At 58.1% G+C, this 15,749-nt stretch overlaps 1 protein-coding gene across 1 annotated transcript in view; it reads left to right on the top strand.

The window, feature by feature from the left end:
• EPHA8 (EPH receptor A8) overlaps positions 1 to 15,749 on the top strand; it is a 37,273-nt gene that overhangs the window by 10,231 nt on the left and 11,293 nt on the right. Inside the window, exons 4-6 of the mRNA XM_006777659.2 lie at positions 3,660 to 4,230; positions 10,907 to 11,062; positions 12,897 to 13,232. Coding sequence (XP_006777722.1) covers positions 3,660 to 4,230; positions 10,907 to 11,062; positions 12,897 to 13,232 — 1,063 coding nt within the window. The remainder of the gene's footprint in view (positions 1 to 3,659; positions 4,231 to 10,906; positions 11,063 to 12,896; positions 13,233 to 15,749) is intronic.

The raw sequence follows: 15,749 nt of genomic DNA, 5'->3' as shown, positions 1-15,749 counted from the left end.
CAGCTCTCCATCAGAGAGGACAGCATCCCACCCAGACCCAGCTTTCATTCTCTTGTCTGTCTTTTCTCAGTCCTTCACCGCCCCATCTCAGGCTCACCGAACCTGGCTGAGCTGGCGCGGCTCATATGGTGCCCAACGTGGGGCTGAGTGTGCCATGGCTGTGCTGGCTCACCACACTAAGTGAGAGACTGGAACTCATCTCTGAGCCTGGAGCCCGAGTTGAGTCCCTTCTGCCCTCTTTGGTCTCTGCCCTCATTGTGAGGTTGGAAGGCAGCCCTGCATTGTAGCCTGAGTTATGGACCACCTCCTGTCTCTGTGGGGCTTGCCCAGGGAGAATACAAGGCCAGGGGAGACCCCTGGCTCCCAGACTCGAGGCCTTGAACCCGAACTGGGCTACCAGGTGCTTGCCGATGCTGACATCCAGGGGGTCTAGGGAGGAGCTGGGATCTTTGGTTTAATATGCCTTCCAGGTGAGTGTCCTGCCAGCTGGGTGGGGAGCCTTTAGAGATGGTCCTTGAGGTTCCTTCCGCCCCTCTGGTCCTGTAGCCCGTTAAACACCCTGGTACAGGCTCACCCAGGACCGCCTGCAGTATCAGCAGAGTTATCAGATTATCAGGCAGACGGCTCAGCCTGAAGGCCAAGGCGCTGGGTCCCCATGAGCCGGTGCTCTGCCGCCTCCAGTCAGTGTGACTCCGGCAAATCCTTTACCTCCCCCCAACCCCCATGTTTATAACGTGGGGACGGTAACACCGGCTCCGTGGAGTTGTCGTCTATGAGATGATGCATGAAAAGGACAGTCTACTGGTAACAAACCAGAAGATCTGAGAGGTGAAGCATCTCCGCTAAGCTGGGGCGCGGGGGACGGTGGGGGGGAGTCTGGCCCCAGAACCCATGCTTTTCACCAGGCTGCGCCCTTCCCTTTGCACCCCGCCCTCCACACACTGGGCTGGCTTCACCTCTGGTAAATAACAGCTGCCTCAGAGGAGGGCACACATTCCTTTCCATTGTCTCACTGGATCCTCCCCATCCCCCAGAGGGGATGGAATGGGCAGGCTGCAGCCACCCCATTCTACATAGGAGAGGAGAGCCCGAGGCTCAGAGAGGGATGTGTTATACCCAGGGCTGCCAGCTGGTTCACTGCGTTCCGTTCCGTTCAGGGAGTGAGACTGAGTTCCAGAGCAGTGGTGGGGGTTGAGGCAGGAGGGTGCCAGGGCTAGAGAGGCAGCTGGGGTGGGAGTGGCGCCCAGCCCGGGATGGGGTGCCCCAGGTGGAGAGCAGAACGGAGTCCACCTTTTTGCCAGCCTCCAGGAATTCCTGCCACTCTGGGCACCAGCAGCAGCCCTGGGGCTGGCAGGGCCAGGTCAGGCCGTTGGCATCGGTGGGGCAGCTGGAACGGACTTGAATAGAGCTGATTAATTTATCCCGGGTCCTGGCAGGAAACAGACAGGGAGCAGCTGGTTGGCTCTTTGGTGCTTTGTTAATTGTGACAGTGACTTTAACCCCAGATGTGACTGACACAGCACTGCCTAGAGACCCCAGCTGTGGGGTGGGGTGCAGGGCAGGGGTCCTCTTGGGGTGGGGGGTGCAGGAAGCATGATCTCTTTCAGGTGAGGCTGGCACAGGCTGGGCTTCCACCCAGTGGTCCCCGGAGGCAGGCGCAGGCGGGCTGGGAAGGTGCCCAGCGTGGTAGCGGCCCGACTCCTTGGTGCCTCTCTCTGCCAGGCCCGAGCGGCACACTGTGAGGCTCGCTCTCCATCCTCAGAGGCCTTGGAGAGGTGGGCCTGTCTGAGCTCCGTTTCACAGCTGTGGGTGCTGCGGGTCCAGACCACACGGCTGGCCAAGATGCGGTGGAACAGAGGGGCTGTGTCAGGAAGGATGTGAGGTGCCCGTGGTCCTCGCTCTGCCTCTTGTGGGCAGCTCAGAACCCCACGGCTTCTCAGGGCACTGCTAGGAGTGGTGGTGGCGGCTTTTACCTTTTGTCCCCCTTTTCTTTTGACTCTATTTCTTTCTTTTCTGTTATAGTTGACGTTCAATATTGTCTTATATTAGTTTCAGGTGTACCGCACAGTGGTTAGACATTTACGCAATCGTAACCCCCCTAAGTCCAGAACCCACCTGGCGCCATACACGGTCATCGCAGCAGTATTGACTGTGTTCCCTATGCTGTACCCTGCGTCCAGCACTGTTTCGTGATTACCAATCGAAACTTCTGTGCCCATTAAACTATGACCCCCCACTGCCTTCCCCAGCCCCTGGCACCCCCGTCTGCTTCCCGTCTCTCTCTGAATCTGACTGGTGTGAGAGCCTCGTGGAAGTGGAGTCACGCCGCAGTTGTCCTTTTGTGTCGGGTTTATCTCATTCTGTGCGATGTCCTGGGGGTCCCCCACGTTGCAGCCTGTGTCTGCAGGTTGAATACTGACCCCGTGCGTGGCTGGGCCACATTCTGGGTGTCCATTCATCCACCGATGGACACGTGATCCCACCTTCTGGCTGCTGTGAATGCGGGTGTGCGGATACCTGTCTGAGTCCCTGCCTTTATTTCATTAGAAGTGGAATTGCTGGACCGTATGGTGATTCTGTGTTTAGTTTTCTGAGGAGCCACCATACTGTTTCGCAGCGTGCCCGCCTGTACCGTTGTACATTCCCACCAGCCACTCTCCAGGGCTCCCGTCTCTCCCCATCCTCACCAAAACTCGTTTTTCGCTGTTGTTTTGATCAGAACTCATGGGCGTAAGGTGGAACCGCACTGTGCTTTTGAGTCACACTTCCCGGCTGGTTAGTGATGTTGCGTGTCTTTCCACGTCTGTCTATCTTCTTCAGAGAAATGTCCATTCCAGGCCTTTGCCCTTTATTAAATTGGGCTGCTTGTGTTTTTGTTATTGAGTTGTAGGAGTTCTTTACAGATTGTGGATATTAATTCCTTATCGGAGACGTGATTTGCAGATGTTTTCTCCCATCCGCTGTGCCGTTTCACTCCATTGGTAGTGTCTGGTGAGGTCAGCGATGCCTGGCCAGCACCTGGCACAGAAGCAGTCACACTCCACTTTCCCGCATCCTGGCACCTGTGAGTGGACCCAGGCCGGCCCGGGAGCCCCCAGCCCTGTGTGTGGGGGGCTGAGGGACCATCACGAGCAGCAGGGACAAGTCCATCCATCAGTCACTGAACTAGCGCCAGACCAGAGGGCGCTGCTGCAGGATTTGAGGTGGGGTCTGTGCATTAGAGAGATTCCTCTGAGAGCTGATGTGGAAACTGGCCTGTGGGCTCGCTGACTTCCCCCCGGCGGGTCCCCGCACTCTGGGAGGGATAGGAGTGGCCACAGAGAGACGAGGCCGGAGCGGTGCAGCCTTGGTCTCGGACCCAGTCCTGGCTCCATCATTTGTTAGTTATGCGACCTCAGGCACGGGGCTCAAATGTCTGAGCCTCTGTTTGCCCATCTGTAAACAGGCCCTACGTAACCCCTCCCCAGAAGGAGTGGCACTCTGCCCCCACATCTGTAGGTGCCTGGTGTCTAGCAGCTGTGACAGCCGCCAGACAAGGTCAGCTCCTCCAGGCTGGAGAATGCCCCCCCTCTTTCTTCCCCAGGACCCCCCAGCACGATGCAGGGGGCAGGGGCACTGTCAGACTCCCATTTCAGCAGGCTGTGCTCTTTCTGCCGCAGTGGGACTCCATCAACGAGGTGGACGAGTCCTTCCGGCCCATCCACACGTACCAGGTGTGCAACGTCATGAGCCCCAACCAGAACAACTGGCTGCGCACCAGCTGGGTGCCCCGCGACGGCGCCCGCCGCGTCTACGCCGAGATCAAGTTCACCCTGCGCGACTGCAACAGCATGCCCGGCGTGCTGGGCACCTGCAAGGAGACCTTCAACCTCTACTACCTGGAGTCGGACCGCGACCTGGGCGCCAGCACGCAGGAGAGCCAGTTCCTCAAGATCGACACCATCGCGGCGGACGAGAGCTTCACGGGCGCTGACCTGGGCGTGCGGCGCCTCAAGCTCAACACGGAGGTGCGCGGCGTGGGCCCGCTCAGCAAGCGCGGCTTCTACCTGGCCTTCCAGGACATCGGGGCCTGCCTCGCCATCCTGTCCCTCCGCATCTACTACAAGAAGTGCCCCACCATGGTGCGCAACCTGGCCGCCTTCTCGGAGGCGGTGACCGGGGCGGACTCTTCCTCGCTGGTGGAGGTGCGGGGCCAGTGCGTGCGGCACTCGGAGGACAAAAATATCATCAGCTCCTAGAGCAGTGGTTCTCAACCGTGGCTGCAGGGGGGAGCACTCCACAATCTGTAGGCGTCTGGGTGGTGCACACAGCACCTGGGATAGTGGTGAACCTCCCGTGTTTCTGGGTCAGCAAATGCGCCGGCCATCTGTGTGTGGTGGGGGGCAAGGAGGGAAACACACTCCAGCCAGGCGGTACCCTCTGCGGCATGTGGAGAGGTAACCCTACAGGACCCTGTGTAATCAGGGTTCCTGGGTGCACACCTGTGCTAGGGAACAGTGCGGTGAGCTGACAGGGCAGTGTTGTTCTAAGCACCTTTCACGTACTAACTCATCCCATCCCACCACCACCTATGAAACAGAAACGACAATTGTCCTGGTTTTGTAGACGAGGAGATGCACAGAGAGGCAAAGTGACTTGACCCAAGGTCACACAGCTGGGGAGGGACAGGGCTGTGATGTGAACCCAGAAGTCTGGCTCTAAAGTCCGTGCTCAAAACCGCTAAGCTGCTGGCCTGTGGGGTGGAGGGAGGTGGCGCCAGGCCCCATGAGTGGGTGCCGTGTGGGGCCATTGTGAAGGTCTGTGGGCAGGGACACCAGGGAGAGCTGTCCAGGTGGGGCATGTCACAGGGGCATCTTACTAAGGGCCTTGGGAGAGGACAGCCCAGGTGCTTGTGAAGGAGGACAGCTGAGGGCACCTGGGTCATGACTAGCAGGACACCTGCCCCCACAGGTGTACTGCTGGGGTTCCCATGTCAGGGACCAGGAGCCAGGCCGACCTCAAGCTGTGTGTGTGTGTGTGTATGTGTGTGTGTGTGTGTTTGTGTGTGTGTGTGTGTGTGCGTGCACGTGCACGTGTGTGTGGTCAGCAGACCCCCACGTGGCACAGTGCAGCCGAGCATCCCCCGAGCCCAGGAGCACTGGGAGAGCAGGTGTGGACAGACAGCTGGCACCCCAGCTGGTACTGGTCCCAGCCTGGTTGCCCTCTGCCCTTCCTTGGCCTCCCCGGGGGCTGGACACATGGCAGCTCAGCCACTCAGCACAGTGAAGCCTGCTGTGGGGACCAAGGTCATTCTCTGGGACCAGGATCGTCCATCCAGCTACCAGTCCCTTTCCAGCCCCTCTCTGGGGCTCTCTGGTTTCCTTAAAAATCTTTCTTCACACTCCCAACTGCTACGAGTCTTCACTGCTCCTGGACCCTAGACTCAAAGCACCTTCTGTGACATTCGCCTGTTTCGGGGTTTGTTCTACCCTCTGTGGCCTAGTGCACTGGGCTCCCCAGGTCCCTAGCCTCCCCTGGTCCCTGTTACAGACATCCCTGTATTTCTCAGCTCCCGGCTGGGTAATAATAATAATAACAGACATCCCTGTTGCCCTGACAGCTTGCAAGGGGATTCCTCAGCCATCAGTTCATTTGCTCATTGTAGCAAGGCAGGTATTATAATTCCATTTTATAGATGGGAAAACTGAGGCCCAGACGGTTGGGTCACCTACTGAGGTCTCACAGCTGGTGAGAGGTGAAGCTGGGACCTAGTCTGTCTTGCTCTGAGCCAGAGGTAGGCGTGTACCTATCGCTGGCCCACCCCAACTGCTTTTCTCAGCAGAGCTGGCTTCCAACACCCGCTCCTTCTGTAGGGATAATAAAGTCCTTTAGAGACGATTTTTTTAGCATTTGCCATGTGCCAGGCACTTAGTGATTCTTACACATCATGTTAGCTACTCATTTTATGGAGCATCTAACTGTGTCCCAGGCCCCGGGGATATAGACACAGGGAGTCCCCGCCTTCAGAGAGTTCACGCAGTTTCTCATCCTTACAATAGTTCCCGAAGCTAAGTATTATGTCCCCACCTTACAGATGCGAGACATTGAGCCCCTCAACTTCAGTCACACGGGAGAGATCGGATGCCAGGTGTCTCACTCCCGAGCCCTGAACTGTTTCCTGTGTCCTTGAAGCCCCGCCTCCCTCCTCCCCGGGTAACACTCAGACAGTAACTGGCTCACCGGCAGGTGGACATCTGTCCGCCGCTGCCCCCAGCTCTGGGTCTGTCCAGCCCCCAAGCACACACAAGCCCCTTGCTTGTCCTGTGTGCGCTGAGATGCGCTCGCCCGCAGGAGGGAGACCGGTCCTCCTGACGTCAGGGTTGGGGCCTTGCTCAGAGCTACTGCTCCGGCCTCCTTAGACAGAGGCGGGAAGAGGAGCTCAGAGAGGGACTGTGTCTTGCCCAAGGTCCCACAGCATGTCAGGGGCAGGGCTTCTTGGTGGAAACCCCAAAAGCTGAGCAGCGAACCCTCCAGGGCCGGGGAGGCCAAGGCCACCCCCATTTCCTGGAGCTGCTGGGCGGCGATAAAAAATAAAGAGAAGGCAAAGCAGGGCCAGGGAATTGCAGCAGATTTTGAATTTTACATTTAAATCACAATACACACGATGATGCCAGTTGCAAGGTAATTATAGGTTTTATAGAAAATATTAATTCACGTACCCAGCTGCAGGCAGCGAGGTTTCAGGACAGAATGCCGGTTTTAAGTCACACGAGGAGAGAGGGTTTCTGATCGTCCTGTGGGTGGGCTTCTGGGATTGTCCGCTGCACCTCCTTAAGGAAGCAGCACAGGCCCAGCGCTGAGGCCCACGGAAGGGAGGCGGCTGTGTCCCCCATCCCCACCCCCTCCTTGGTGGGTAGCCTGACTGTGCGGAGATGGGGACCAATAAGAAGCTGGGAACAGATGGGGGTGCATTTCCTGGGCTGTGGCTACTTGAGGGGGGTCCTCTCAGAGCTGTGGGACCTCCTCAGTTTATGGGGCTCCTTCTCCGGTGGATGGGTCTCTCTGAGCAAACAGTGAGGAGAGGAAGGGCTGGGACTTGCTAAGAGGGGGGTCCTGAGTTGCTCAGCCCTGAGTGCCCTCCCCACCCCCCGCACCCCTGAGGCCTGCAGCAGGGCCCAGGCCACATGAGAGCCACCGGGATCCTGTTTCTCGAGTTTCGCCCTCACAGCGCCCATCAGCAGTGGGCTGTGCTTGCCTTCACCCAGGAGAAGGCACCTAGCTGGTCACAGCACTGTTTGGAGGCCTGACTGAGACCCACAGAAGAATATCAGAGCCGTAAGGAGGGAATGCAGCTTCCCAGGGAGGAAATGGAGGCCCAGAGAGGTGAAGTGACTGGCCCCAGGGCACACAGCCAGGGGTGGTGGACTGAATCAGCTCCCTGACCAGGAAGCTCCCCAGGCCTCACAGTTCCTGACCCAGTGAACTCCCCCACACCTGGCACTCTCCCTTCCCACCCCTGCCCCAGACAGGGGAGGATCTCCGAGAGTATCACCCGGGGAGCAGCAGCCCAGCCTGAAGTCCCAGTTCCGTCCTTCCTGTCACCTGGACACCGACTATAAATCACCCTCCACCGCCCTAATCATCTTTCTATAAATATCGGAGTCTCATTTCAGAGGGGGAGCATGAACGCCGAGCTCTCTTGCCTCCTGACTGTGTTTAAAATCTGATTTAGAATTAATTTCCTCTGGTCGTCCACCGGCAGACACCTTATTTGTCAAATCTCAAGCTCTTAGCGGGGGAGAAGAGAGAGGTGGCCGGGGCCTCGGGCAGCTGCTGGCCTGCCAGGCGGCCTGGGCAAGGTGCCCTCGGCAGGGGCAGGGGCCCCTCCTGGCCCACGGCCGCACGGGCCAGGCACACGCAGACTCCGGAAGCGCCCTGGGTCGACGGGCAGGGCCGGGCCCCAGCCCAGAGCTGCTCCATCTGTCTGGGCCATTAATTCCCGGCTCTGCCTCCAGGTCTCTGGGCTCCCCGAGGCCTGGTGATTAGTATTCTTATTAAAGATTATTTTATTTCATTGCGCGGATTAATCTGGCCTTGACACGTTCGAGCCATATGGGGATTAGTGGAGCGTGTGAGAACTGCCCATTGGCGAGCGGCAGAGTGGCGGGGCCATCTCCCAGGCCAGGGACGCCTCCCAAGTTTGCATTCTGGCCGGGGGTGTGGCGAGGGTGGGGGTGATGAGGGCGAGGCACTCAAGCTCCCCGAACCTGTTTCCTCACTGTCAAACAGATGTATTAATGCCGACAACATAGAATTGTAATAATAAGTGCCCGGCAGCATCCTGGCGTGAATGCACGTGTATGCATTCATGTTATCTTCACATCAGCCCTCGGAGCCCCCATTGTACAGATGAGGAAACTGAGGCCCAGCAACATGCCCCATGGTACTTAGTTTAGGTGAAGAGGTTAGACAAGAAAAGGAACCCGGGCAGCCTGCACCCCAGGGCTGGTCTTAACTGGCAAGGTCTTAGATGAACTCCGAACGGTCAGGGTCTCTGAATGAAGACTGTTGCGTGCTTCCTTGGTGCCAGGCATCACGCCAGGATGTCACGGCATGTGTCCTTGTCTGCCCCTTGCGGCTCTGAAAGCTCCCTGAGAGCAGGACCAGCTCTTCCTGAGCTGGGTCCATAGATGCTCGGGCCCATAGGTGCTCAGTGAATGTGGGTGAAGGAGTAACTGAGGGACAGAATAAGCAAACAGTCCCTGAGGTGCTGATCGACGTGGATCCGATAATTACAGTGGGGATCCCTGTCCGTCAGTTCAACAGTACATTCAACAAATATTTGCTGACCAAGCGCAGAGCCCGCGTCCCGGGCTCAGAAGGGAGCTCTTGGGCTGGGCCCAGGACTGGGCCTCCTGGGGGGCTCCTGGGAAGAGGAGGTGAGACCACAGTGTGCCAATTAGGAGCCCCCCCCCATTCCAAGCTCCCAGCCCCCAGTCAGGCCCGAGGCCCCTCAGATCCTCCCCAGATGGGTCTCAAAACCGGGGCACGTTTTCCCCACCCTGGAGGCCCCCCTGGCTCCACGGCTTCTGAGTCTCTGCAGCAATTTAAGGACATCATCGTGTCTCTGGATTTCAGGTTTCCTCTCAAGTTAGTAGAATTTTACAAATTAACCTGATTTTAGCTATTATAATAAAGAGAGATGATTTTTAAAATGATGTAATGTCTTGTCAAATAGAGCTCCTCGCAAGCCCAGAGTTTTCTAGAACCGGACATAGTGGGAAGAGAGCCCGTGAGCTCCCTGGGGGTCCCTGGTGCAGAGGGCTCGGTTCCAGGGGCGGAGCTGGGGGCTCCTGGCTGGGTGGCATCTGGGCCTCCTGAAGGCCTGGGGCTCTGCCCAGAGCAGATAATGGTGGGAGGAGCTCCCTTGGAAAACTCACAGCGGCGTTGGCAACCTCTTGGCCTGGTGCTAGGAACCGTGGGATGAATACGGCCGTCCTGGGCCTTATTCACAAGGGTCTGCCCACAGGGACATTCTGGTCTAGGAGGAGAGTGAGACACAGATAAACAAGTACAGCAAAGTGTTACAGGTGGTGAGGCTGAGCGGGGGCTGCGGAATAGGGAGGGCAGTGGTCACTTCTGTGTGCGTGTGGCCGTGTGTGTGTGTGATGGCGGGGGGGTGGGCGTCCAAAAAGGCTTCAGTGAAGAAATGGTTAAAAGGAATCTGGAAAGAGTTTGACAGGGGGACACAGGAGAAAAGGCATCCCAGGAGGAAGGTGTGGCACGCGCAAAGGCTCTGAGAGGGAAAGAACCTGCGGGTGTGAGGAATGGCCAGTCCTTTAGTTCTGCCTGAGGATCTGGGTGAGGGGGCTGCAGGGAGGGCGTGGGGTGCCAGGCTTATGGGGGCCCGTGAGGATTGGAACTGGCAGCGACAGAGTCAGGTGTCCTTACAGTGGGTCCCTCAACCCAGCGGCCGCCCGGCCCCAGCACGGCTGACTCATTCTTGTCCTTCAGGCCACAGCTCACATGTGACCTCCTGTCTCCCTCTGGGGGGAGCTGGCTGCTCCTTTCTTTCCTTTCTGGGAATACCACACCCTGTTTCTTGTGTGCCCCCAAATGCCACCCCCTGAAGGCAGAGACCATGTGGATCTGTTCATGGCCGTCTCTCCAGCGCCCAGTCAGTGCCTGGCACCGAGCAGGTGCCCACGCAGCCACTGGGTTGGGGAAGCAGGGCTGGAGGCCGGGTGTGGAGGCTGCTGAGCCATCCAGGTGAGAGATGAGGCAGAGGCTGGAGAGAGGGCCACGTAGGAGACAAGTCCGTGGCAGCCACGGTGACAGTGACGCGATCTGAGAGGGGCTGGGGGCCCGCAATTCCTGAATGGGCAGCATTGCATGGAGAGCTTGTCAAACACTGACTTCCACCCCCTCTCCCGCACCCCTGCTCTTCTAACTCCTAGCACACGGGTCTTTCCCAGTGAGTGTCTGCCCACTCTCACTCCCTGTCCCGTGTCATGTCCGGCCTAAGTGACATCCTGGGTTTGGCTCCCCTTTGAGTCTTAGCCTCTTGGCCCTGCCCTGAGGCTGTGTCTCACTCAAGACCCGTGTCCTGTGATGGACAGGTCCTGGGGGGAGGGGCTGTGGGAGGAGAGGCCCTTCCCTGTGCCGCCTTTGGGGCTGGGACTCCGGTGTCAGGGTCCCGGCCTCAGCTCGGCCTTCGACTTGCTGTGCAGCCCTGTATAAGTCACTGGTCCTCTCTGTGCTCCGGTCCCTCCCTCACAAATGAAGGTAGGACGGGGGATGCTGAAGGTCTGCACCTCTGTCCCTCAGGGGACCCCCCCACCCCCCGCCCCGCCAGGAAGCCCTGGGTCAGAGTGAGAGTTGTCCCCGAGACCAGCTGGCTTACCTCCAGCCACCTTCTCCTCCACAGCCTGTGAGCTGGGCTTCTACAAGTCGGCCCCCGGGGACCAGCTGTGTGCCCGCTGCCCTCCCCACAGCCACTCCGCGGCCCCGGCCACCCAGGCCTGCCGCTGTGACCTCAGCTACTATCGCGCAGCGCTAGACCCACCGTCTGCAGCCTGCACCCGTGAGTACCATCCCTAGACCCAGCACCATGTGCGTGAGGGGTTCTTTGGGGGCCTGTGCACGTGTCTGGGAACCTGTAGGGGACTCCTGAGCCCCAGTAGAGCCCTGTGAGCGCCACGTGTGCGCTCCTGGCCCTGCAGGGGAAGCGTGTGCTGGGGCAGGTGTGGTCGTGTGCGTGCGTGTCCGGGGTACCTGAGGTGACTCTGAAGGAGTCTGGCGTCACGCCTACTTGTCTGGACTTTCTGCTGACTCGGCTCCTCCATTGCCTCTTGTCCCCCAACCTGAAGGGGCCTCTCGCCTCCCATCCCAGCTGGGGTGGGGCTGCAGCCAGCACAGCCACCCCACTTGCCAGCCCTGGGCTCTTGTGGTGGGACGAGGTGGACTTCACACGGTTCTGACCGATTTTACCCCAGAATTTACTCCAACCTGATCCCCATCTTTCCCTGCCCCCATCTCCATCACCACCCAGCCCCAGGCTCCGTGCACAAGGCAAGTGAGGGCCCAAGTGTATTCATACCACACACACACACACACACACGCGCGCGCGCACACGCACACGCACACACGCACACGCACACACACACTCCCTCCACCGTTCTGCCCAGCCCTGTGCATTCCTGTGCAGGCCTGTGCCTGTGGGACCTGCCGGGACAGAATGGATGGCTGAGTGACATGTGGCATCTCTGGGCTCCCGGCCCAGGAGAGCCCAGCCTGTCTAGGTCACTGACAGTTGCCCTAGACTCGGGTTTTTCTCCAAATTCACTGTCTGGGCTCTAGACATCTTAAGGCTGGGCTTTTAGTATTCCAGACCCTTCAGATCGAAGATTCTCCCTGATTCCGAGATTCCACCATTCTCTTAAGATCTAAGATCGCCTTCCTAGGATTCTGGGCGTTGGAATTCTGAGGCCCAGGGGTCTCCACAGTCCCGCCCCCAACCAGGGCTCTCCTGGCTCCAAGGCTCCAGTCCCCATCCTCAGGGGCTCACCCCGGCCCCACCGCTCTCTCCAAGGTTCCGTGCTGCCCAGATGGGGGCTCTCATCTTGGGGGAGGGAGGGCTTGGGGACACCCACTGGGCTTCCTGGGGCCTCACTCTGCTCTAGCCAAGTGCTCAGTGGCATTTACATGACGTTCAGCACAGGGGGCTAAGGAGTGGAGTGTGGGCACCAATGACTGGGACGTTTCACCCCCAGAGAGGCTGCTGTGGGCACGCCTGGGCCATGCGGTCTCTTTCCGGCTCTTATGAAACCGCTGGGAAGCACAAGCCCCAGGCGCCCTGTTGTCCAGCGGAGGAAGGGGGGCCTTAGATTTCTGGGACAGACTGTGACCCTGTGGCCCAAGTCCAGTGGCAGACACTGCCTCCACCCTATGCTTCTAGATCAGTGGTTCTCAACCTGTGGATCGCAACCCCTTTGGGGTCGAACGACCCTTTCACAGGGGTCACCTAAGACCATCGGAAAACACATATATAATTACATATTGTTTTTGTGATGAATCACTATGCTTTAATTATGTTCAATTTGTAACAACGAAAATACATCCTGCATAACAGATATTTACATGACGATTCATAACAGTAGCAAAATCATAGTTATGAAGTAGCAACGAAAATAATTCTATGGTTGGGGGTCAGCACAACATGAGGAACTGTATGAAAGGGACGGGGCATTAGGAAGGTTGAAAACCACTGTTCTAGAGCATAGGGCAGGTGTGTCCTTATCCTTAGGGAACCCCAAATATCATGGGGGATCCCAAGACCTTCCCTGGTCTGTGGGGTGAACTGGACCACCCCAAATAATACCCTTCATCCCGCTCCCCCTGTTATTCTCTGCGCCCAGGGCCGCCCTCAGCACCAGTGAACCTCATCTCCAGTGTGAATGGGACCTCTGTGACCCTGGAGTGGGCCCCTCCGTTGGACCCGGGCGGCCGCAGCGACATCACCTACAACGCCGTGTGCCGCCGCTGCCCCTGGGCGCTGGGCCACTGCGAGAAGTGCGGGAGCGGCACCCGCTTCGTGCCCCAGCAGACGAGCCTGGTGCAGGCCAGCCTGCTGGTGGCCAACCTGCTGGCCCACATGAACTACTCCTTCTGGATCGAGGCCGTCAACGGCGTGTCGGACCTGAGCCCTGAGCCCCGCCAGGCCGCCGTCGTCAACATCACCACGAACCAGGCAGGTAGGCGGAGCCGCTCCGTGCCCAGCTCCCCGGCCCTGCCCTCCCAGGCCCCTGAGCGCTGGCGTGGCCTTGGGCTGGTGCCTGCCTCTCTGTGCCTGGCCTGCTCACCAGGACCTGGAGCTCCGGGCTCCTTTGGGACAGTAGGACGCATCCTATGATCCAGAAAGCACAGAGGCAGGTGCTCACGGCCATCATGGGCCTGGGTTCCAGAACTTTCCCTCTCTGCCTCTGCTTGCTCCCCGGTGCACTGGCATGCATAGTACCTGCCCGAGGCACTGTTAGGAAGCTTAAATGAAGGAAGGGAAATGCTTGGCCCAGCATCCGGCCCATGGACTTGGTCTCCTGGTCTGGACAACAGCCAGCCATTTATCTCTGTTTCTAGCCGGTGGTTGCACTGAATTTAGCTACTGGAACCTCTTTCTTTCCAAATTCTGGTGGGTCCTGCCCATCAAGTGACAGCCTGACCTAAGCCCACAGTGGCAGCCAGCTCCCCTGTCAGCAGCCACCGCACACGTGGCCTGGACCCCCACCGCGCCTCATCCTCTCCTCCCCACACCACACCGGCCCAGCAGACGCCTCTCCCACCAAGTCCCAGCGCAGGAAACAGAGGGGCAGAGAGCCACCCAGCATCACCCCATAGGAAGTGGCAGAGCCAGGAATCGAACTCACAGCTGTCTCACTCCCAAGTGAACTCTCCGGTGTCTTTTCTTAGAAAGGCACCAATTCCAATATGAGCCTCTTCCTCCCCCATGAACTTATCTTAACCTAACTACCTCCTGAAGGTCCAGCTCCAATGATCACATTAGGGGTTTGGGCTTCAATATATTCATTGGGGGGAGTGGGGACACACAGTTAACATCCATAACACCTCCCATGTGCCCATCACGTGTTGCCTGGACAACCACAGGAGCCCCCTCCCACCTTGGTTCTCACACCACATCCTGAATGAGCTTTAAAAAGGTAAGATTTCTCCACATCCTCTTCAACACTTGCTATCTCTTGTCTAATTGATAACAGCCATTCTAACAGCTGGGAGTAGTATCTCACTGTGGTTTTGATTTACATTTCCCTCCTAATAATGATGTGGAGCATCTTTTCATAGGTCCGTTGGCCATCTACCTTATGTCTCCCTTGGAGAACTGTCTATGCAGGGCCTTTGCCCATTTTTTATTCAGACTCTTTTTCTGTTGTTGGGTTGTATGAGTTCTTTATATACTTTGGCTATCAGCCCCCTTATCGGAAGTATCGTTTGCAAATATCTTCTCCCATTGCGTTGGTTGCCTAAATTTATATAATGTTATTAGCATGAGCGGCCCCTGCCTGCTTCTCCAGCCTGACCCATGCACTCTTGCCTGGCTCTTCCCTTTGAGCCGCACTGGCCTCGGTTCCCATCCTGGAACACATCAAGCCCTTCCCCCGCTGGGCCTTGGCCTTGCTTCTCCATCACAGTGACTCGCTCCGCCCTGTGAGGTCCCCATGGCTGGTTCCTTCAGTCCTCAGCTCGACTGGCATCCCCACCCCAGGGAGGCCTACCCTGGCCAGCCCAGCTGACATGGCCAGGTCCCTCCTGACCCCTGTGGGAGGTCCTTTCCATCACAGCTCCCTCTTCCTGTCTCACACGGCACTTCACCAACCTGTCATCATGCACTGACTTATATTCTTATTCACTGTCTCCCTTCCGGGACCGTGAGCGCCTTGAAGGCTGTCTGGGTCCCTGCAGTCTCCCCAGGTCCTAGCCCAGTGCCGGGCCTGTGGAAGGCATTCAGGAAACCCTAGGGGCACCATAGAGTGAACCCCACAGCTCAACAGCCCTGAGCAAATGGTCAAGGTTTATCCTCAGAGACCACTTGCTCCCCATCCTGTCCTCACCTCTTCTCCACAACCCCCTCTTTTCCGAAAGCCTTCTCTGGCGCCCCGCCCACTTCCCTCCCACCTAGGAGTTCTGATCTCCCTCTGTCTGCCCCACCCACACTGTTGCCTTGGCAATTTCTTCCACTTTAAGAGGTGTTCGTATTCCTGGCTCTGCGTGTGCATCACTGCAATGGTCTCATCTGATCCTCAGTCTTCCTGGCAGGGGTGCCCACTAGCTCACTAGCTTAGCTGCTGTCTGGATGGGGAAGCTGCAGCCATGAGACCCAGCCAGCAAGAGAGGGGCTGGGCTGTGAGTCCCAGACTGTGGGGTCACCTATGTACCACACCCTCCAACTTACCTCTGGAGTCGCTTCTTACCTTTTCATGTCAAAGTACAGTATTTACTGAGCAGCTACTATGTGCGGTCTCTGCCTTCAGGGGCCTCCCAGGCCTCCCAGGAGACAAGATGCCCAGATATGAGGCAGGTGGGGGACACAGGAGGCGCAGGGGTGAGCAGAGGGGAAAGAGGAGGCCTGCGGGCTGGAGGGACAGGGAGAGGGGGGTGCATCCCTGCAGGGACTTTCCTGGTTGGCTGTGGCTGGGTCTCTATCTGACACTTTGCAGCAGACCCACTCCAGGATAATTGCACTGGACATGGGAGGGAGG

Source organism: Myotis davidii, unplaced genomic scaffold (assembly GCF_000327345.1).
Source record: "Myotis davidii unplaced genomic scaffold, ASM32734v1 scaffold149, whole genome shotgun sequence".
In the NCBI taxonomy this organism is placed as follows: domain Eukaryota; kingdom Metazoa; phylum Chordata; class Mammalia; order Chiroptera; family Vespertilionidae; genus Myotis; species Myotis davidii.
The sequence above is the reverse complement of the archived record's forward strand: the minus strand, read 5'-3'. Positions and strand labels throughout refer to the sequence as shown.